A 21361-nucleotide genomic window follows, 5' to 3' on the forward strand; every position below is an offset into this window, starting at 1 on the left:
TTAGTACTCTGTTGTCCCTGTGCATCAGTTGGCTGAGGCCTGTTAGTACTCTGTTGTCCCTGTGCATCAGTTGGCTGAGGCCTGTCAGTACTCTGTTGTCTCTCTGCATCAGTTGGCTGAGGCCTGTCAGTACTCTGTTGTCCCTCACCATCAGTTGGCTGAGGCCTGTTAGTACTCTGTTGTCCCTCTCCATCAGTTGGCTGAGGCCTGTCAGTACTCTGTTGTCCCTGTGCATCAGTTGGCTGAGGCCTGTCAGTACTCTGTTGTCTCTCTGCATCAGTTGGCTGAGGCCTGTTAGTACTCTGTTGTCCCTCACCATCAGTTGGCTGAGGCCTGTTAGTACTCTGTTGTCCCTGTCCATCAGTTGGCTGAGGCCTGTCAGTACTCTGTTGTCTCTCTGCATCAGTTGGCTGAGGCCTGTCAGTACTCTGTTGTCCCTCAGCATCAGTTGGCTGAGGCCTGTCAGTACTCTGTCTCTGTGCCTCAGATGGCTGAGGCCTGTCAGTACTCTGTTGTCCCTCAGCATCAGTTGGCTGAGGCCTGTCAGTACTCTGTTGTCTCTTTGCATCAGTTGGCTGAGGCCTGTTAGTACTCTGTTGTCCCTCAGCATCAGTTGGCTGAGGCCTGTCAGTACTCTGTCTCTGTGCCTCAGATGGCTGAGGCCTGTCAGTACTCTGTTGTCCCTCAGCATCAGTTGGCTGAGGCCTGTCAGTACTCTGTTGTCTCTTTGCATCAGTTGGCTGAGGCCTGTTAGTACTCTGTTGTCCCTCAGCATCAGTTGGCTGAGGCCTGTCAGTACTCTGTTGTTCCTGTGCATCAGTTGGCTGAGGCCTGTTAGTACTCTGTTGTCCCTGTGCATCAGTTGGCTGAGGCCTGTTAGTACTCTGTTGTCCCTGTGCATCAGTTGGCTGAGGCCTGTCAGTACTCTGTTGTCTCTCTGCATCAGTTGGCTGAGGCCTGTCAGTACTCTGTTGTCCCTCAACATCAGTTGGCTGAGGCCTGTTAGTACTCTGTTGTCCCTGTGCATCATTTGGCTGAGGCCTGTCAGTACTCTGTTGTCCCTGTGCATCAGTTGGCTGAGGCCTGTCAGTACTCTGTTGTCTCTGCATCATTTGGCTGAGGCCTGTTAGTACTCTGTTGTCCCTGTGCATCAGTTGGCTGAGGCCTTTCAGTACTCTGTTGTCCCTGTGCATCAGTTGGCTGAGGCCTGTCAGTACTCTGTTGTCTCTCTGCATCAGTTGGCTGAGGCCTGTCAGTACTCTGTTGTCTCTCTGCATCAGTTGGCTGAGGCCTGTTAGTACTCTGTTGTCTCTCTGCATCAGTTGGCTGAGGCCTGTTAGTACTCTGTTGTCCCTGTGCATCAGTTGGCTGAGGCTTGTCAGTACTCTGTTGTCTCTCTGCATCAGTTGGCTGAGGCCTCTCAGTACTCTGTTGTCTCTCTGCATCAGTTGGCTGAGGCCTCTCAGTACTCTGTTGTCTCTCTGCATCAGTTGGCTGAGGCCTGTTAGTACTCTGTTGTCCCTCACCATCAGTTGGCTGAGGCCTGTTAGTACTCTGTTGTCCCTGTGCATCAGTTGGCTGAGGCCTGTTAGTACTCTGTTGTCCCTGTGCATCAGTTGGCTGAGGCCTGTCAGTACTCTGTTGTCTCTCTGCATCAGTTGGCTGAGGCCTGTCAGTACTCTGTTGTCCCTCACCATCAGTTGGCTGAGGCCTGTTAGTACTCTGTTGTCCCTCTCCATCAGTTGGCTGAGGCCTGTCAGTACTCTGTTGTCCCTGTGCATCAGTTGGCTGAGGCCTGTCAGTACTCTGTTGTCTCTCTGCATCAGTTGGCTGAGGCCTGTTAGTACTCTGTTGTCCCTCACCATCAGTTGGCTGAGGCCTGTTAGTACTCTGTTGTCCCTGTCCATCAGTTGGCTGAGGCCTGTCAGTACTCTGTTGTCTCTCTGCATCAGTTGGCTGAGGCCTGTCAGTACTCTGTTGTCCCTCAGCATCAGTTGGCTGAGGCCTGTCAGTACTCTGTCTCTGTGCCTCAGATGGCTGAGGCCTGTCAGTACTCTGTTGTCCCTCAGCATCAGTTGGCTGAGGCCTGTCAGTACTCTGTTGTCTCTTTGCATCAGTTGGCTGAGGCCTGTTAGTACTCTGTTGTCCCTCAGCATCAGTTGGCTGAGGCCTGTCAGTACTCTGTTGTTCCTGTGCATCAGTTGGCTGAGGCCTGTTAGTACTCTGTTGTCCCTGTGCATCAGTTGGCTGAGGCCTGTTAGTACTCTGTTGTCCCTGTGCATCAGTTGGCTGAGGCCTGTCAGTACTCTGTTGTCTCTCTGCATCAGTTGGCTGAGGCCTCTCAGTACTCTGTTGTCCCTCAACATCAGTTGGCTGAGGCCTGTTAGTACTCTGTTGTCCCTCTCCATCAGTTGGCTGAGGCCTGTTAGTACTCTGTTGTCCCTGTGCATCAGTTGGCTGAGGCCTGTCAGTACTCTGTTGTCCCTGTGCATCAGTTGGCTGAGGCCTGTTAGTACTCTGTTGTCCCTGTGCATCAGTTGGCTAAGGCCTGTCAGTACTCTGTTGTCTCTCTGCATCAGTTGGCTGAGGCCTGTCATTACTCTGTTGTCTCTGTGCATCAGTTGGCTGAGGCCTGTCAGTACTCTGTTGTCTCTCTGCATCAGTTGGCTGAGGCCTGTCAGTACTCTGTTGTCCCTCAGCATCAGTTGGCTGAGGCCTGTCAGTACTCTGTTGTCTCTGTGCCTCAGTTGGCTGAGGCCTGTCAGTACTCTGTTGTCCCTCAGCATCAGTTGGCTGAGGCCTGTCAGTACTCTGTTGTCTCTTTGCATCAGTTGGCTGAGGCCTGTTAGTACTCTGTTGTCCCTCAGCATCAGTTGGCTGAGGCCTGTTAGTACTCTGTTGTCCCTGTGCATCAGTTGGCTGAGGCCTGTTAGTACTCTGTTGTCCCTGTGCATCAGTTGGCTGAGGCCTGTCAGTACTCTGTTGTCTCTCTGCATCAGTTGGCTGAGGCCTGTCAGTACTCTGTTGTCTCTCTGCATCAGTTGGCTGAGGCCTGTTAGTACTCTGTTGTCTCTCTGCATCAGTTGGCTGAGGCCTGTTAGTACTCTGTTGTCCCTGTGCATCAGTTGGCTGAGGCTTGTCAGTACTCTGTTGTCTCTCTGCATCAGTTGGCTGAGGCCTGTTAGTACTCTGTTGTCCCTCACCATCAGTTGGCTGAGGCCTGTTAGTACTCTGTTGTCCCTGTGCATCAGTTGGCTGAGGCCTGTTAGTACTCTGTTGTCCCTCACCATCAGTTGGCTGAGGCCTGTTAGTACTCTGTTGTCTCTCTGCATCAGTTGGCTGAGGCCTGTTAGTACTCTGTTGTCTCTCTGCATCAGTTGGCTGAGGCCTCTCAGTACTCTGTTGTCTCTCTGCATCAGTTGGCTGAGGCCTGTTAGTACTCTGTTGTCCCTCACCATCAGTTGGCTGAGGCCTGTTAGTACTCTGTTGTCCCTGTGCATCAGTTGGCTGAGGCCTGTTAGTACTCTGTTGTCCCTGTGCATCAGTTGGCTGAGGCCTGTCAGTACTCTGTTGTCTCTCTGCATCAGTTGGCTGAGGCCTGTCAGTACTCTGTTGTCCCTCACCATCAGTTGGCTGAGGCCTGTCATTACTCTGTTGTCCCTGTGCATCAGTTGGCTGAGGCCTGTTAGTACTCTGTTGTCCCTGTGCATCAGTTGGCTGAGGCCTGTCAGTACTCTGTTGTCCCTGTGCATCAGTTGGCTGAGGCCTGTCAGTACTCTGTTGTCTCTCTGCATCAGTTGGCTGAGGCCTGTCAGTACTCTGTTGTCTCTCTGCATCAGTTGGCTGAGGCCTGTTAGTACTCTGTTGTCTCTCTGCATCAGTTGGCTGAGGCCTGTTAGTACTCTGTTGTCCCTGTGCATCAGTTGGCTGAGGCTTGTCAGTACTCTGTTGTCTCTCTGCATCAGTTGGCTGAGGCCTCTCAGTACTCTGTTGTCTCTCTGCATCAGTTGGCTGAGGCCTGTTAGTACTCTGTTGTCCCTCACCATCAGTTGGCTGAGGCCTGTTAGTACTCTGTTGTCCCTGTGCATCAGTTGGCTGAGGCCTGTTAGTACTCTGTTGTCCCTGTGCATCAGTTGGCTGAGGCCTGTCAGTACTCTGTTGTCTCTCTGCATCAGTTGGCTGAGGCCTTTCAGTACTCTGTTGTCCCTCACCATCAGTTGGCTGAGGCCTGTTAGTACTCTGTTGTCCCTCTCCATCAGTTGGCTGAGGCCTGTCAGTACTCTGTTGTCCCTGTGCATCAGTTGGCTGAGGCCTGTCAGTACTCTGTTGTTTCTCTGCATCAGTTGGCTGAGGCCTGTTAGTACTCTGTTGTCCCTCACCATCAGTTGGCTGAGGCCTGTTAGTACTCTGTTGTCCCTGTCCATCAGTTGGCTGAGGCCTGTCAGTACTCTGTTGTCTCTGTGCCTCAGATGGCTGAGGCCTGTCAGTACTCTGTTGTCCCTCAGCATCAGTTGGCTGAGGCCTGTCAGTACTCTGTTGTCTCTTTGCATCAGTTGGCTGAGGCCTGTTAGTACTCTGTTGTCCCTCAGCATCAGTTGGCTGAGGCCTGTCAGTACTCTGTTGTCCCTGTGCATCAGTTGGCTGAGGCCTGTTAGTACTCTGTTGTCCCTGTGCATCAGTTGGCTGAGGCCTGTTAGTACTCTGTTGTCCCTGTGCATCAGTTGGCTGAGGCCTGTCAGTACTCTGTTGTCTCTCTGCATCAGTTGGCTGAGGCCTGTCAGTACTCTGTTGTCCCTCACCATCAGTTGGCTGAGGCCTGTTAGTACTCTGTTGTCCCTCTCCATCAGTTGGCTGAGGCCTGTTAGTACTCTGTTGTCCCTGTGCATCAGTTGGCTGAGGCCTGTCAGTACTCTGTTGTCTCTCTGCATCAGTTGGCTGAGGCCTGTTAGTACTCTGTTGTCCCTCACCATCAGTTGGCTGAGGCCTGTTAGTACTCTGTTGTCCCTGTCCATCAGTTGGCTGAGGCCTGTCAGTACTCTGTTGTCCCTGTGCATCAGTTGGCTGAGGCCTGTCAGTACTCTGTTGTCTCTCTGCATCAGTTGGCTGAGGCCTGTCAGTACTCTGTTGTCCCTCAGCATCAGTTGGCTGAGGCCTGTCAGTACTCTGTTGTCTCTGTGCCTCAGTTGGCTGAGGCCTGTCAGTACTCTGTTGTCCCTCAGCATCAGTTGGCTGAGGCCTGTCAGTACTCTGTTGTCTCTTTGCATCAGTTGGCTGAGGCCTGTTAGTACTCTGTTGTCCCTCAGCATCAGTTGGCTGAGGCCTGTCAGTACTCTGTTGTCTCTGCATCAGTTGGCTGAGGCCTGTCAGTACTCTGTTGTCTCTCTGCATCAGTTGGCTGAGGCCTGTTAGTACTCTGTTGTCCCTCAGCATCAGTTGGCTGAGGCCTGTCAGTACTCTGTTGTCTCTGCATCAGTTGGCTGAGGCCTGTCAGTACTCTGTTGTCTCTCTGCATCAGTTGGCTGAGGCCTGTTAGTACTCTGTTGTCCCTGTCCATCAGTTGGCTGAGGCCTGTCAGTATTCTGTTGTCCCTGTGCATCAGTTGGCTGAGGCCTGTCAGTACTCTGTTGTCCCTGTGCATCAGTTGGCTGAGGCCTGTTAGTACTCTGTTGTCCCTGTGCATCAGTTGGCTGAGGCCTGTTAGTACTCTGTTGTCCCTGTCCATCAGTTGGCTGAGCCCTGTCAGTACTCTGTTGTCCCTGTGCATCAGTTGGCTGAGGCCTGTCAGTACTCTGTTGTCTCTGTGCATCAGTTGGCTGAGGCCTGTCAATACTCTGTTGTCCCTGTGCATCAGTTGGCTGAGGCCTGTTAGTACTCTGTTGTCCCTGTGCATCAGTTGGCTGAGGCCTGTCAGTACTATGTTGTCCCTCAGCATCAGTTGGCTGAGGCCTGTCAGTATTCTGTTGTCTCTGCATCATTTGGCTGAGGCCTGTTAGTACTCTGTTGTCCCTGTGCATCAGTTGGCTGAGGCCTGTCAGTACTCTGTTGTCTCTGCATCAGTTGGCTGAGGCCTGTTAGTACTCTGTTGTCCCTGTGCATCAGTTGGCTGAGGCCTGTCAGTACTCTGTTGTCCCTGTGCATCAGTTGGCTGAGGCCTGTTAGTACTCTGTTGTCCCTGTGCATCAGTTGGCTGAGGCCTGTCAGTACTCTGTTGTCTCTCTGCATCAGTTGGCTGAGGCCTGTCAGTACTCTGTTGTCTCTCTGCATCAGTTGGCTGAGGCCTGTTAGTACTCTGTTGTCTCTCTGCATCAGTTGGCTGAGGCCTGTTAGTACTCTGTTGTCCCTGTGCATCAGTTGGCTGAGGCTTGTCAGTACTCTGTTGTCTCTCTGCATCAGTTGGCTGAGGCCTGTTAGTACTCTGTTGTCTCTCTGCATCAGTTGGCTGAGGCCTGTTAGTACTCTGTTGTCCCTCACCATCAGTTGGCTGAGGCCTGTTAGTACTCTGTTGTCCCTCAGCATCAGTTGGCTGAGGCCTGTCAGTACTCTGTTGTCCCTGTGCATCAGTTGGCTGAGGCCTGTTAGTACTCTGTTGTCCCTGTGCATCAGTTGGCTGAGGCCTGTCAGTACTCTGTTGTCCCTCTCCATCAGTTGGCTGAGGCCTGTCAGTACTCTGTTGTCCCTGTGCATCAGTTGGCTGAGGCCTGTCAGTACTCTGTTGTCTCTCTGCATCAGTTGGCTGAGGCCTGTTAGTACTCTGTTGTCCCTCACCATCAGTTGGCTGAGGCCTGTTAGTACTCTGTTGTCCCTGTCCATCAGTTGGCTGAGGCCTGTCAGTACTCTGTTGTCTCTCTGCATCAGTTGGCTGAGGCCTGTCAGTACTCTGTTGTCCCTCAGCATCAGTTGGCTGAGGCCTGTCAGTACTCTGTTGTCTCTTTGCATCAGTTGGCTGAGGCCTGTTAGTACTCTGTTGTCCCTCAGCATCAGTTGGCTGAGGCCTGTCAGTACTCTGTTGTCCCTCAGCATCAGTTGGCTGAGGCCTGTTAGTACTCTGTTGTCCCTCAGCATCAGTTGGCTGAGGCCTGTCAGTACTCTGTTGTCTCTGCATCAGTTGGCTGAGGCCTGTCAGTACTCTGTTGTCTCTCTGCATCAGTTGGCTGAGGCCTGTTAGTACTCTGTTGTCCCTCACCATCAGTTGGCTGAGGCCTGTCAGTACTCTGTTGTCTCTGCATCAGTTGGCTGAGGCCTGTCAGTACTCTGTTGTCTCTCTGCATCAGTTGGCTGAGGCCTGTTAGTACTCTGTTGTCCCTGTCCATCAGTTGGCTGAGGCCTGTCAGTATTCTGTCGTCCCTGTGCATCAGTTGGCTGAGGCCTGTCAGTACTCTGTTGTCCCTGTGCATCAGTTGGCTGAGGCCTGTCAGTACTCTGTTGTCCCTGTGCATCAGTTGGCTGAGGCCTGTTAGTACTCTGTTGTCCCTGTCCATCAGTTGGCTGAGGCCTGTCAGTACTCTGTTGTCCCTGTGCATCAGTTGGCTGAGGCCTGTCAGTACTCTGTTGTCCCTGTGCATCAGTTGGCTGAGGCCTGTCAGTACTCTGTTGTCCCTGTGCATCAGTTGGCTGAGGCCTGTTAGTACTCTGTTGTCCCTGTGCATCAGTTGGCTGAGGCCTGTCAGTACTATGTTGTCCCTCAGCATCAGTTGGCTGAGGCCTGTCAGTATTCTGTTGTCTCTGCATCATTTGGCTGAGGCCTGTCAGTACTCTGTTGTCCCTGTGCATCAGTTGGCTGAGGCCTGTCAGTTCTCTGTTGTCCCTGTGCATCAGTTGGCTGAGGCCTGTCAGTACTCTGTTGTCTCTCTGCATCAGTTGGCTGAGGCCTGTTAGTACTCTGTTGTCCCTCAGCATCAGTTGGCTGAGGCCTGTCAGTACTGTCTCTGCATCAGTTGGCTGAGGCCTGTCAGTACTCTGTCTCTGCATCAGTTGGCTGAGGCCTGTCAGTACTCTGTTGTCTCTGTGCATCAGTTGGCTGAGGCCTGGCAGTACTCTGTTGTCCCTGTGCATCAGTTGGCTGAGGCCTGTCAGTACTCTGTTGTCCCTCTGCATCAGTTGGCTGAGGCCTGTCAGTACTCTGTTGTCTCTGTGCATCAGTTGGCTGAGGCCTGTTAGTACTCTGTTGTCCCTGTGCATCAGTTGGCTGAGGCCTGTCAGTACTCTGTTGTCTCTGCATCAGTTGGCTGAGGCCTGTCAGTACTCTGTTGTCTCTCTGCATCAGTTGGCTGAGGCCTGTTAGTACTCTGTTGTCCCTCACCATCAGTTGGCTGAGGCCTGTTAGTACTCTGTTGTCCCTGTGCATCAGTTGGCTGAGGCCTGTCAGTACTCTGTTGTCTCTCTGCATCAGTTGGCTGAGGCCTGTCAGTACTCTGTTGTCCCTCAGCATCAGTTGGCTGAGGCCTGTCAGTACTCTGTTGTCTCTGTGCATCAGATGGCTGAGGCCTGTCAGTACTCTGTTGTCTCTGTGCATCAGTTGGCTGAGGCCTGTTAGTACTCTGTTGTCCCTCAGCATCAGTTGGCTGAGGCCTGTCAGTACTCTGTTGTCTCTGCATCAGTTGGCTGAGGCCTGTCAGTACTCTGTTGTCTCTGTGCATCAGTTGGCTGAGGCCTGTTAGTACTCTGTTGTCCCTGTCCATCAGTTGGCTGAGGCCTGTCAGTACTCTGTTGTCTCTCTGCATCAGTTGGCTGAGGCCTGTCAGTACTCTGTTGTCCCTGTCCATCAGTTGGCTGAGGCCTGTCAGTATTCTGTTGTCCCTGTGCATCAGTTGGCTGAGGCCTGTCAGTACTCTGTTGTCCCTGTGCATCAGTTGGCTGAGGCCTGTCAGTACTCTGTTGTCCCTGTGCATCAGTTGGCTGAGGCCTGTTAGTACTCTGTTGTCCCTGTCCATCAGTTGGCTGAGGCCTGTCAGTACTCTGTTGTCCCTGTGCATCAGTTGGCTGAGGCCTGTCAGTACTCTGTTGTCTCTGTGCATCAGTTGGCTGAGGCCTGTCAGTACTCTGTTGTCCCTGTGCATCAGTTGGCTGAGGCCTGTTAGTACTCTGTTGTCCCTGTCCATCAGTTGGCTGAGGCCTGGCAGTACTCTGTTGTCCCTGTGCATCAGTTGGCTGAGGCCTGTCAGTACTCTGTTGTCTCTCTGCATCAGTTGGCTGAGGCCTGTCAGTACTCTGTTGTCCCTCAGCATCAGTTGGCTGAGGCCTGTCAGTACTCTGTTGTCTCTGTGCATCAGATGGCTGAGGCCTGTCAGTACTCTGTTGTCTCTGTGCATCAGTTGGCTGAGGCCTGTTAGTACTCTGTTGTCCCTCAGCATCAGTTGGCTGAGGCCTGTCAGTACTCTGTTGTCTCTGCATCAGTTGGCTGAGGCCTGTCAGTACTCTGTTGTCTCTGTGCATCAGTTGGCTGAGGCCTGTCAGTACTCTGTTGTCCCTGTGCATCAGTTGGCTGAGGCCTGTCAGTATTCTGTTGTCCCTGTCCATCAGTTGGCTGAGGCCTGTCAGTACTCTGTTGTCCCTGTGCATCAGTTGGCTGAGGCCTGTCAGTATTCTGTTGTCCCTGTCCATCAGTTGGCTGAGGCCTGTCAGTATTCTGTTGTCTCTCTGCATCAGTTGGCTGAGGCCTGTTAGTACTCTGTTGTCCCTGTCCATCAGTTGGCTGAGGCCTGTCAGTACTCTGTTGTCTCTCTGCATCAGTTGGCTGAGGCCTGTCAGTACTCTGTTGTCCCTGTCCATCAGTTGGCTGAGGCCTGTCAGTATTCTGTTGTCCCTGTGCATCAGTTGGCTGAGGCCTGTCAGTACTCTGTTGTCCCTGTGCATCAGTTGGCTGAGGCCTGTCAGTACTCTGTTGTCCCTGTGCATCAGTTGGCTGAGGCCTGTTAGTACTCTGTTGTCCCTGTCCATCAGTTGGCTGAGGCCTGTCAGTACTCTGTTGTCTCTGTGCATCAGTTGGCTGAGGCCTGTCAGTACTCTGTTGTCCCTGTGCATCAGTTGGCTGAGGCCTGTTAGTACTCTGTTGTCCCTGTCCATCAGTTGGCTGAGGCCTGGCAGTACTCTGTTGTCCCTGTGCATCAGTTGGCTGAGGCCTGTCAGTACTCTGTTGTCTCTCTGCATCAGTTGGCTGAGGCCTGTCAGTACTCTGTTGTCCCTCAGCATCAGTTGGCTGAGGCCTGTCAGTACTCTGTTGTCTCTGTGCATCAGATGGCTGAGGCCTGTCAGTACTCTGTTGTCTCTGTGCATCAGTTGGCTGAGGCCTGTTAGTACTCTGTTGTCCCTCAGCATCAGTTGGCTGAGGCCTGTCAGTACTCTGTTGTCTCTGCATCAGTTGGCTGAGGCCTGTCAGTACTCTGTTGTCTCTGTGCATCAGTTGGCTGAGGCCTGGCAGTACTCTGTTGTCCCTGTGCATCAGTTGGCTGAGGCCTGTCAGTATTCTGTTGTCCCTGTCCATCAGTTGGCTGAGGCCTGTCAGTATTCTGTTGTCTCTCTGCATCAGTTGGCTGAGGCCTGTTAGTACTCTGTTGTCCCTCACCATCAGTTGGCTGAGGCCTGTCAGTACTCTGTTGTCTCTGCATCAGTTGGCTGAGGCCTGTCAGTACTCTGTTGTCTCTCTGCATCAGTTGGCTGAGGCCTGTCAGTACTCTGTTGTCCCTGTCCATCAGTTGGCTGAGGCCTGTCAGTATTCTGTTGTCCCTGTGCATCAGTTGGCTGAGGCCTGTCAGTACTCTGTTGTCCCTGTGCATCAGTTGGCTGAGGCCTGTCAGTACTCTGTTGTCCCTGTGCATCAGTTGGCTGAGGCCTGTTAGTACTCTGTTGTCCCTGTCCATCAGTTGGCTGAGGCCTGTCAGTACTCTGTTGTCCCTGTGCATCAGTTGGCTGAGGCCTGTTAGTACTCTGTTGTCCCTGTGCATCAGTTGGCTGAGGCCTGTCAGTACTATGTTGTCCCTCAGCATCAGTTGGCTGAGGCCTGTCAGTATTCTGTTGTCTCTGCATCATTTGGCTGAGGCCTGTCAGTACTCTGTTGTCCCTGTGCATCAGTTGGCTGAGGCCTGTCAGTACTCTGTTGTCTCTGCATCAGTTGGCTGAGGCCTGTCAGTACTCTGTTGTCCCTGTGCATCAGTTGGCTGAGGCCTGTTAGTACTCTGTTGTCCCTGTGCATCAGTTGGCTAAGGCCTCTCAGTACTCTGTTGTCTCTCTGCATCAGTTGGCTGAGGCCTGTCATTACTCTGTTGTCTCTGTGCATCAGTTGGCTGAGGCCTGTCAGTACTCTGTTGTCGCTCTGCATCAGTTGGCTGAGGCCTGTCAGTACTCTGTTGTCTCTGTGCATCAGTTGGCTGAGGCCTGGCAGTACTCTGTTGTCCCTCAGCATCAGTTGGCTGAGGCCTGTTAGTACTCTGTTGTCCCTGTGCATCAGTTGGCTGAGGCCTGTTAGTACTCTGTTGTCCCTGTGCATCAGTTGGCTGAGGCCTGTCAGTACTCTGTTGTCCCTGTGCATCAGTTGGCTGAGGCCTGTCAGTACTCTGTTGTCTCTCTGCATCAGTTGGCTGAGGCCTGTCAGTACTCTGTTGTCCCTCAGCATCAGTTGGCTGAGGCCTGTCAGTACTGTCTCTGCATCAGTTGGCTGAGGCCTGTCAGTACTCTGTCTCTGCATCAGTTGGCTGAGGCCTGTCAGTACTCTGTTGTCTCTGTGCATCAGTTGGCTGAGGCCTGTCAGTACTCTGTTGTCCCTGTGCATCAGTTGGCTGAGGCCTGTCAGTACTCTGTTGTCTCTCTGCATCAGTTGGCTGAGGCCTGTCATTACTCTGTTGTCTCTGTGCATCAGTTGGCTGAGGCCTGTCAGTACTCTGTTGTCGCTCTGCATCAGTTGGCTGAGGCCTGTCAGTACTCTGTTGTCTCTGTGCATCAGTTGGCTGAGGCCTGGCAGTACTCTGTTGTCCCTCAGCATCAGTTGGCTGAGGCCTGTTAGTACTCTGTTGTCCCTGTGCATCAGTTGGCTGAGGCCTGTTAGTACTCTGTTGTCCCTGTGCATCAGTTGGCTGAGGCCTGTCAGTACTCTGTTGTCCCTGTGCATCAGTTGGCTGAGGCCTGTCAGTACTCTGTTGTCTCTCTGCATCAGTTGGCTGAGGCCTGTCAGTACTCTGTTGTCCCTCAGCATCAGTTGGCTGAGGCCTGTCAGTACTGTCTCTGCATCAGTTGGCTGAGGCCTGTCAGTACTCTGTCTCTGCATCAGTTGGCTGAGGCCTGTCAGTACTCTGTTGTCTCTGTGCATCAGTTGGCTGAGGCCTGTCAGTACTCTGTTGTCCCTGTGCATCAGTTGGCTGAGGCCTGTCAGTACTCTGTTGTCCCTCTGCATTAGTTGGCTGAGGCCTGTCAGTACTCTGTTGTCTCTGTGCATCAGTTGGCTGAGGCCTGTTAGTACTCTGTTGTCCCTGTGCATCAGTTGGCTGAGGCCTGTCAGTACTCTGTTGTCTCTCTGCATCAGTTGGCTGAGGCCTGTTAGTACTCTGTTGTCCCTCACCATCAGTTGGCTGAGGCCTGTTAGTACTCTGTTGTCCCTCAGCATCAGTTGGCTGAGGCCTGTCAGTACTCTGTTGTCTCTGTGCATCAGATGGCTGAGGCCTGTCAGTACTCTGTTGTCTCTGTGCATCAGTTGGCTGAGGCCTGTTAGTACTCTGTTGTCCCTCAGCATCAGTTGGCTGAGGCCTGTCAGTACTCTGTTGTCTCTGCATCAGTTGGCTGAGGCCTGTCAGTACTCTGTTGTCTCTCTGCATCAGTTGGCTGAGGCCTGTTAGTACTCTGTTGTCCCTGTCCATCAGTTGGCTGAGGCCTGTCAGTATTCTGTTGTCCCTGTCCATCAGTTGGCTGAGGCCTGTCAGTATTCTGTTGTCTCTGCATCAGTTGGCTGAGACCTGTTAGTACTCTGTTGTCCCTGTCCATCAGTTGGCTGAGGCCTGTCAGTATTCTGTTGTCTCTGCATCAGTTGGCTGAGCCCTGTCATTACTCTGTTGTCCCTGTGCATCAGTTGGCTGAGGCCTGTTAGTACTCTGTCCCTCAGCATCAGTTGGCTGAGGCCTGTCAGTACTCTGTTGTCCCTCAGCATCAGTTGGCTGAGGCCTGTTAGTACTCTGTTGTCCCTCAGCATCAGTTGGCTGAGGCCTGTTAGTACTCTGTTGTCCCTCAGCATCAGTTGGCTGAGGCCTGTCAGTACTCTGTTGTCTCTGCATCAGTTGGCTGAGGCCTGTCAGTACTCTGTTGTCTCTGCATCAGTTGGCTGAGGCCTGTCAGTACTCTGTTGTCTCTGCATCAGTTGGCTGAGGCCTGTCAGTATTCTGTCACACATCACAACTGCTGCTACCAGACTGTTATTATACTGTTCAGTTTCTACACTGTCCCCCCTTCCCCAAAATGGGTAAATATTTGACTATACATTGTGTCTTCCTGTATTATACTAAAACATTTATTATATTCTACTGAGCCATTCACTTTGTTGCTATTCTTGTATTTTATTATGTCTTATTGTTGCTTACCTGCAGTAAGCATTTGGTTAGACGGTGTGTATCTTGTACATACGACTAATACAACTAGTCTTTGTCTGAAACAACAAACTGTCCCAGTAGATATGACTGTGCCCCTGTGTTTCTCTGTTCAGCTCACCTCCAGAAGCTGATGTCTGATAAGAAGTGTCCTGCAGAGAATAAGGCCGAGATGGAGGAAGTGGTCACTCAGGTTGGTATTGGTTTAGAGACATGCAGCAGATATACTAGAATAGATATATACTATACCTTCAGCAATCCCCGACTGCATAAATGGAGCTCAAAGTTATTGTTTATGTCATAAAGTGACTGACATTTTTTTCATGGGTCTCCAGATGGACAACTACACTCAACAGGAGTTGACTGACCTCTTTGTGAAATACAGTGTCAAGTCCCCCACCACAGGAAATGACGTTTCAGCCCCTCATCTCTTCAACCTGATGTTCCAGACGTCTATCGGACCAGGGGGAAACATGACAGGGTAATGAAGTAATTACTCACTCTGTACCCAGATGTTGGTTGTACTGGGTGGGATGTACTGTAGAGTTACCAATGCTGCCATTGGTAGTTTTGCCTTTGAACAGAGTTCCAATTACCTCATTAGTTGTGGACCAGTACCAGTGTTTTACTGAGTGTTTCTGTGTTCTGCAGCTACTTGAGGCCTGAAACGGCTCAGGGAATCTTCCTCAACTTCAAGCGTCTGTTGGAATTCAACCAGGGAAAGCTTCCCTTCGCTGCTGCTCAGATCGGCAACTCCTTCAGGAACGAGATCTCACCTCGCTCAGGACTCATCCGTGTCAGGTGAGTTCTAGTCTGGAGATGAAGCTATGTTTCTACCTGTCAGTCTGTGGTGTTAGTTTCTACCAGTCAGTCTGTGGTGTTAGTTTCTACCTGACAGTCAGTCAGTCTGTTGTGATGTTAGTTTCTACCTGACAGTCTGTTGTGGTGTTAGTTTCTACCTGTCAGTCTGTTGTGGTGTTAGTGTCTACCTGACAGTCAGTCTGTTGTGTTGTTAGTTTCTACCTGACAGTCAGTCTGTTGTGGTGTTAGTTTCTACCTGACAGTCAGTCTGTTGTGGTGTTAGTGTCTACCTGACAGTCAGTCTGTTGTGGTGTTAGTGTCTACCTGACAGTCAGTCGGTTGTGGTGTTAGTGTCTACCTGACAGTCAGTCTGTTGTGGTGTTAGTGTCTACCTGACAGTCAGTCTGTTGTGGTGTTAGTGTCTACCTGACAGTCTGTTGTGGTGTTAGTTTCTACCTGTCAGTCTGTTGTGGTGTTAGTGCCTACCTGTCAGTCAGTTGTGATGTTAGTTTCTACCTGACAGTCTGTTGTGGTGTTAGTGTCTACCTGTCAGTCTGTTGTGGTGTTAGTTTCTACCTGACAGTCTGTTGTGGTGTTAGTTTCTACCTGTCAGTCTGTTGTGGTGTTAGTTTCTACCTGACAGTCTGTTGTGGTGTTAGTTTCTACCTGACAGTCAGTTGTGGTGTTAGTGTCTACCTGTCAGTCTGTTGTGGTGTTAGTGTCTACCTGACAGTCAGTCTGTTGTGATGTTAGTGTCTATCTGACAGTCCGTCTGTTGTGGTGTTAGTTTCTACCTGACAGTCAGTTGTGGTGTTAGTGTCTACCTGTCAGTCTGTTGTGGTGTTAGTTTCTACCTGACAGTCAGTCTGTTGTGTTGTTAGTTTCTACCTGACAGTCAGTCTGTTGTGTTGTTAGTTTCTACCTGACAGTCAGTCTGTTGTGGTGTTAGTGTCTACCTGACAGTCAGTCTGTTGTGGTGTTAGTGTCTACCTGACAGTCAGTCTGTTGTGGTGTTAGTGTCTACCTGACAGTCAGTCTGTTGTGGTGTTAGTGTCTACCTGACAGTCAGTCTGTTGTGGTGTTAGTGTCTACCTGACAGTCAGTCTGTTGTGGTGTTAGTGTCTACCTGACAGTCTGTTGTGGTGTTAGTTTCTACCTGACAGTCAGTCAGTTGTGGTGTTAGTGTCTACCTGACAGTCAGTCTGTTGTGGTGTTAGTTTCTACCTGACAGTCTGTTGTGGTGTTAGTGCCTACCTGACAGTCTGTTGTGGTATTAGTGTCTACCTGACAGTCAGTCTGTTGTGATGTTAGTGTCTACCTGACAGTCAGTCTGTTGTGGTGTTAGTGTCTACCTGACAGTCAGTCTGTTGTGGTGTTAGTTTCTACCTGACAGTCTGTTGTGGTGTTAGTGCCTACCTGACAGTCTGTTGTGGTGTTAGTGTCTACCTGACAGTCAGTCTGTGATGTTAGAGGGTCTGTTGAGATAGTAATGGTTGTGCTGGTGCTTCCAGAGAGTTCACCATGGCTGAGATTGAGCACTTTGTGGACCCGACTGAGAAGTTCCACCCCAAGTTCCCTAACGTGGCTGACCTGGAGATCATCCTGTACTCCTCCAAGGCCCAGACCAGTGGCCAGTCTGCTCACATCATGAGGCTGGGGGATGCTGTGGAGCAGGTAGGATGCTATAGCAGTAGCTTCAGTAAGGACGTAACCAATACCAGAGTCATATTGATAACTTTGTCTCTCTCAGGGGGTGATCAATAACTCCGTCCTGGGATATTTCATCGGGAGAATCTACCTATACCTCACTAAAGTGGGTGTGGCCAAAGACAAGCTTCGCTTCCGTCAGCACATGGACAACGAGATGGCCCACTACGCCTGTGACTGCTGGGACGCAGAGACCAAAACATCCTATGTAGGTCCTCCATGACCCCTAACCCTTAACCCACTATGCCTGTGACTGCAGGAAGGCAGAGACCAAAACATCCTACGTAGGTCCTCCATGACCCCTAACCCCTAACCTTAACCCACTATGCCTGTGACTGCAGGAACGCAGAGACCAAAACATCCTACGTAGGTCCTCCATGACCCCTAACCCCTAACCTTAACCCACTATGCATGTGACTTTTATTTATTTACCTTTATTTAACTAGGCAAGTCAGTTAAGAACAAATTGTTATTTTCAATGACGGCCCACATGCATAGTGGGTTAACTGCCTGTTCAGGGGCAGAACGACAGCTCGGGGATTTGAACTTGCAACCTTCCGGTTACTAGTCCAACGCTCTTAACCACTAGGCTACCCTGCCGCCCCAGGAACGCAGAGACATCCTATGTAGGTCCTCCATGACCCCTAACCTTAACCCACTATGCCTGTGACTGCTGGGATGCAAAGACCAAAACATCCTACGTAGGTCCTCCATGACCACTAACCCCTAACCTTAACCCACTATGCCTGTGACTGCAGGAACGTAGAGACCAAAACATCCTATGTAGGTCCTCCATGACCCCTAACCTTAACCCACTATGCCTGTGACTGCAGGAAGGCAGAGACCAAAACATCCTACGTAGGTCCTCCATGGCCCCTAACCTCTAACCTTAACCCACTATGCCTGTGACTGCAGGAACGCAGAGACCAAAACATCCTACGTAGGTCCTCCATGGCCCCTAACCTCTAACCTTAACCCACTATGCCTGTGACTGCAGGAAGGCAGAGACCAAAACATCCTACGTAGGTCCTCCATGGCCCCTAACCTCTAACCTTAACCCACTATGCCTGTGACTGCAGGAAGGCAGAGACCAAAACATCCTACGTAGGTCCTCCATGGCCCCTAACCTCTAACCTTAACCCACTATGCCTGTGACTGCAGGAACGCAGAGACCAAAACATCCTACGTAGGTCCTCCATGGCCCCTAACCTCTAACCTTAACCCACTATGCCTGTGACTGCAGGAAGGCAGAGACCAAAACATCCTACGTAGGTCCTCCATGACCACTAACCCCTAACCTTAACCCACTATGCCTGTGACTGCAGGAACGCAGAGACCAAAACATCCTATGTAGGTCCTCCATGACCCCTAACCTTAACCCACTATGCCTGTGACTGCAGGAAGGCAGAGACCAAAACATCCTACGTAGGTCCTCCATGGCCCCTAACCTCTAACCTTAACCCACTATGCCTGTGACTGCAGGAAGGCAGAGACCAAAACATCCTACGTAGGTCCTCCATGGCCCCTAACCTCTAACCTTAACCCACTATGCCTGTGACTGCAGGAAGGCAGAGACCAAAACATCCTACGTAGGTCCTCCATGGCCCCTAACCTCTAACCTTAACCCACTATGCCTGTGACTGCAGGAAGGCAGAGACCAAAACATCCTACGTAGGTCCTCCATGGCCCCTAACCTCTAACCTTAACCCACTATGCCTGTGACTGCAGGAACGCAGAGACCAAAACATCCTACGTAGGTCCTCCATGGCCCCTAACCTCTAACCTTAACCCACTATGCCTGTGACTGCAGGAACGCAGAGACCAAAACATCCTATGTAGGTCCTCCATGACCCCTAACCTTAACCCACTATGCCTGTGACTGCAGGAAGGCAGAGACCAAAACATCCTACGTAGGTCCTCCATGGCCCCTAACCTCTAACCTTAACCCACTATGCCTGTGACTGCAGGAACGCAGAGACCAAAACATCCTACGTAGGTCCTCCATGGCCCCTAACCTCTAACCTTAACCCACTATGCCTGTGACTGCAGGAAGGCAGAGACCAAAACATCCTACGTAGGTCCTCCATGGCCCCTAACCTCTAACCTTAACCCACTCTGCCTGTGACTGCAGGAAGGCAGAGACCAAAACATCCTACGTAGGTCCTCCATGGCCCCTAACCTCTAACCTTAACCCACTATACCTGTGACTGCAGGAACGCAGAGACCAAAACATCCTACGTAGGTCCTCCATGGCCCCTAACCTCTAACCTTAACCCACTATGCCTGTGACTGCAGGAAGGCAGAGACCAAAACATCCTACGTAGGTCCTCCATGGCCCCTAACCTCTAACCTTAACCCACTATGCCTGTGACTGCAGGAAGGCAGAGACCAAAACATCCTACGTAGGTCCTCCATGGCCCCTAACCTCTAACCTTAACCCACTATGCCAGTGACTGCAGGAAGGCAGAGACCAAAACATCCTACGTAGGTCCTCCATGGCCCCTAACCTCTAACCTTAACCCACTATGCCAGTGACTGCTGGGATGCAGACCAAAACATCCTACGTCGGTCCCACCCTCCACTGCTAGCTGTGTCTACAATTTGAAGTTCTTATCTTGTGTTGATTTAACCTTAACCCCATAATAACCCTGTCTCTGTTCCTTCTGTTTCCTGCAGGGCTGGATCGAGATAGTGGGCTGTGCTGACCGCTCCTGTTTCGACCTGCTGTGCCACGCCCGGGCTACCAAGGTCCCTCTAGTGGCCGAGAAGCCTCTTAAAGAACCCAAAGTAGTCGATATCGTCCAGTTTGAGCCCAATAAGGGAGCCATCGGTAAAGCCTATAAGAAGGACGCCAAACTAGCGATGGAGTACCTAGCTGTCTGTGACGAGTGTTTCATCACTGAACAGGAGATGCTGCTCAACAGCAGCGGGTGAGTTGGTGAAGGTCATAGGTCATATGTGACAGAATCAATAGATTTAATACTTTAGCCTCCGTAATGGTACGCAATATTCCAGTCTCATTGACGATGCTAAACCTAATGGTAACCTTCCCCCAGGGAGTTCACCATAGAGACGGAGGGAAAGACTTTTAAACTCACCAAGGACATGGTCAGTGTGAAGCGGTTTCAGAAGACCCTGCATGGTGAGACAACCTAGATGTCTTCTAGAGGAGGTTGTTGAATGACATCCTCTTTCTACTGAATGGAAGCCATGCAGGAAGACAGCAGACAACTGTACTTTGTTTAACTGATTCAGAATGTGTTTCTGCTTCACTACAGTGGAGGAGGTGGTCCCTAATGTCATCGAACCCTCCTTTGGCATCGGTAGAATCATGTACTCAATCTTCGAGCACACATTCCAAGTCAGAGAGGGAGACGAACAGAGAACGGTAGGGAGGCATCAGACAACTACTGTACATGCACTGACTGGGCTGTTAGAACGTAGTTCTTAAAGGGTTTTACAGTGTAATAATGGGTTTGAAATGTCTCTGTCTCCAGTTCTTCAGCTTCCCTACCACTGTTGCTCCGTATAAATGCTCCGTCCTTCCTTTGAGCCAAAACCAGGAATTCATGCCTTTTGTTAAGGAACTCTGTAAGTACTCCTTCCACGCTCGATTTCTGTTTAAAACAAGTCCATGATTATTTGAGAACAAACGTAGAACAGTTTGTGTCATTGTGTTCAGTGTCATATTGTGTTCAGTGTCAGATGCTACATAAGTTATTTAACTAACATGTTCTGTCTCCCTCCCCCACCCTTTCTCCTCCCTCCCTGCAGCTGAAGCGATGACCAAACAGGGCGTGTCCCACAAGGTGGACGACTCGTCAGGATCCATTGGGCGGCGCTACGCCAGAACAGACGAGATCGGAGTGGCGTTCGGCATCACCATCGACTTTGACACGGTGAACAAGACGCCCCACACCGCCACTCTGAGGGACCGCGACTCCATGAGGCAGATCAGGGCCGAGGTACGACATCTTTACTTCATACGCGTCAATGAACTGCTCTGTACTAGAAGTGATTAACGGAAAGGTCATGTTGATGAACCGGGTTGCCTGTTTTCTGTTTCCTCTCCAGGTTAGTGAGTTGCCAGGAATCATCCGTGATCTGGCAAACGGTGTCATGACTTGGGCCGAGGTGGAGAGCAAGTACCCCATCTTTGAGGGACAGGAGACCAGCAAGAAGGACACTGCTGAGGAATGAAGTTAATCTTACTCAGTATGTCTGTCCTATGAAACGCCCACAGACGTTTTTACATTTCTCCATCCATAGGGACGATTTTACTGCAACTGTATTTCAGGAAGCAGTCAGTCCTCACGATGTCCTAACACACAACTGCAACCACTGAAATTAAACTTCAAAATAAATGTTATATAATCATTGTACTGAACAATTATAAACAGGGTGGCAGAGTAATGATTTGTCCCTGTTCTGGTAAATATTCACCTGCGTACTGGAATCTGCTCAGTTGGAGAGAGGGGGGGAGAGAGAGAGTGCGTGAGGGGGGGAAGAGATCTTCTCAGCCTGGTATAAAAAGAGAAATGTGTTCAGGTTGTCAGTCTTGTGTGGGAAGAGAAGAGAGACTTCCAGTTTCAGGACTGATTAAATGGAAAACATCTCTGGTTCAATAAAGTGAGCCTGCTCTTACTGGAACCAGCCTGTGTCTGTGTCAATGACTGAAAAATAACCTGATTCCCTTTATGCTGCCCTACTTTAGACCAGGCCCCTAGCCTGCATGACTTTAGACCAGGCCCCTAGCCTGCATGACTTTAGACCAGGCCCCTAGCCTGCATGACTTTAGACCAGGCCCCTAGCCTGCATGACTTCAGACCAGGCCCCTAGCATCATTACTTTAGACCAGGCCCCTAGCCTGCATTACTTTAGACCAGGCCCCTAGCCTGCATGACTTTAGACCAGGCCCCTAGCCTGCATGACTTTAGACCAGGCCCCTAGCCTGCATGACTTTAGACCAGGCCCCTAGCCTGCATGACTTTAGACCAGGCCCCTAGCCTGCATGACTTTAGACCAGGCCCCTAGCCTGCATGACTTTAGACCAGGCCCCTAGCCTGCATGACTTCAGACCAGGCCCCTAGCATCATTACTTTAGACCAGGCCCCTAGCCTGCATGACTTTAGACCAGGCCCCTAGCCTGCATGACTTTAGACCAGGCCCCTAGCCTGCATGACTTTAGACCAGGCCCCTAGCCTGCATGACTTTAGACCAGGCCCCAAGCCTGCATGACTTTAGACCAGGCCCCTAGCATCATGACTTTAGACCAGGCCCCTAGCCTGCAT

At 51.1% G+C, this 21361-nt stretch overlaps 1 protein-coding gene across 1 annotated transcript in view; it reads left to right on the top strand.

Annotated features, from left to right (window-relative positions):
• Positions 1 to 20720, top strand: part of LOC139420112 (glycyl-tRNA synthetase 1) — a 47957-nt gene extending 27237 nt beyond the window's left edge. The window contains exons 6-16 of the mRNA XM_071169840.1: positions 13679 to 13755; positions 13898 to 14043; positions 14214 to 14363; positions 15875 to 16037; positions 16114 to 16278; positions 18747 to 19000; positions 19127 to 19212; positions 19349 to 19458; positions 19568 to 19661; positions 19845 to 20035; positions 20145 to 20720. Of these exons, the coding sequence (XP_071025941.1) occupies positions 13679 to 13755; positions 13898 to 14043; positions 14214 to 14363; positions 15875 to 16037; positions 16114 to 16278; positions 18747 to 19000; positions 19127 to 19212; positions 19349 to 19458; positions 19568 to 19661; positions 19845 to 20035; positions 20145 to 20270 (1562 nt within the window). The 3' untranslated portion in view covers positions 20271 to 20720. The remainder of the gene's footprint in view (positions 1 to 13678; positions 13756 to 13897; positions 14044 to 14213; positions 14364 to 15874; positions 16038 to 16113; positions 16279 to 18746; positions 19001 to 19126; positions 19213 to 19348; positions 19459 to 19567; positions 19662 to 19844; positions 20036 to 20144) is intronic.
• Positions 20721 to 21361: the final 641 nt, after the last annotated feature.

This window comes from Oncorhynchus clarkii, chromosome 11, assembly GCF_045791955.1.
Source record: "Oncorhynchus clarkii lewisi isolate Uvic-CL-2024 chromosome 11, UVic_Ocla_1.0, whole genome shotgun sequence".
Classification (NCBI taxonomy): domain Eukaryota; kingdom Metazoa; phylum Chordata; class Actinopteri; order Salmoniformes; family Salmonidae; genus Oncorhynchus; species Oncorhynchus clarkii.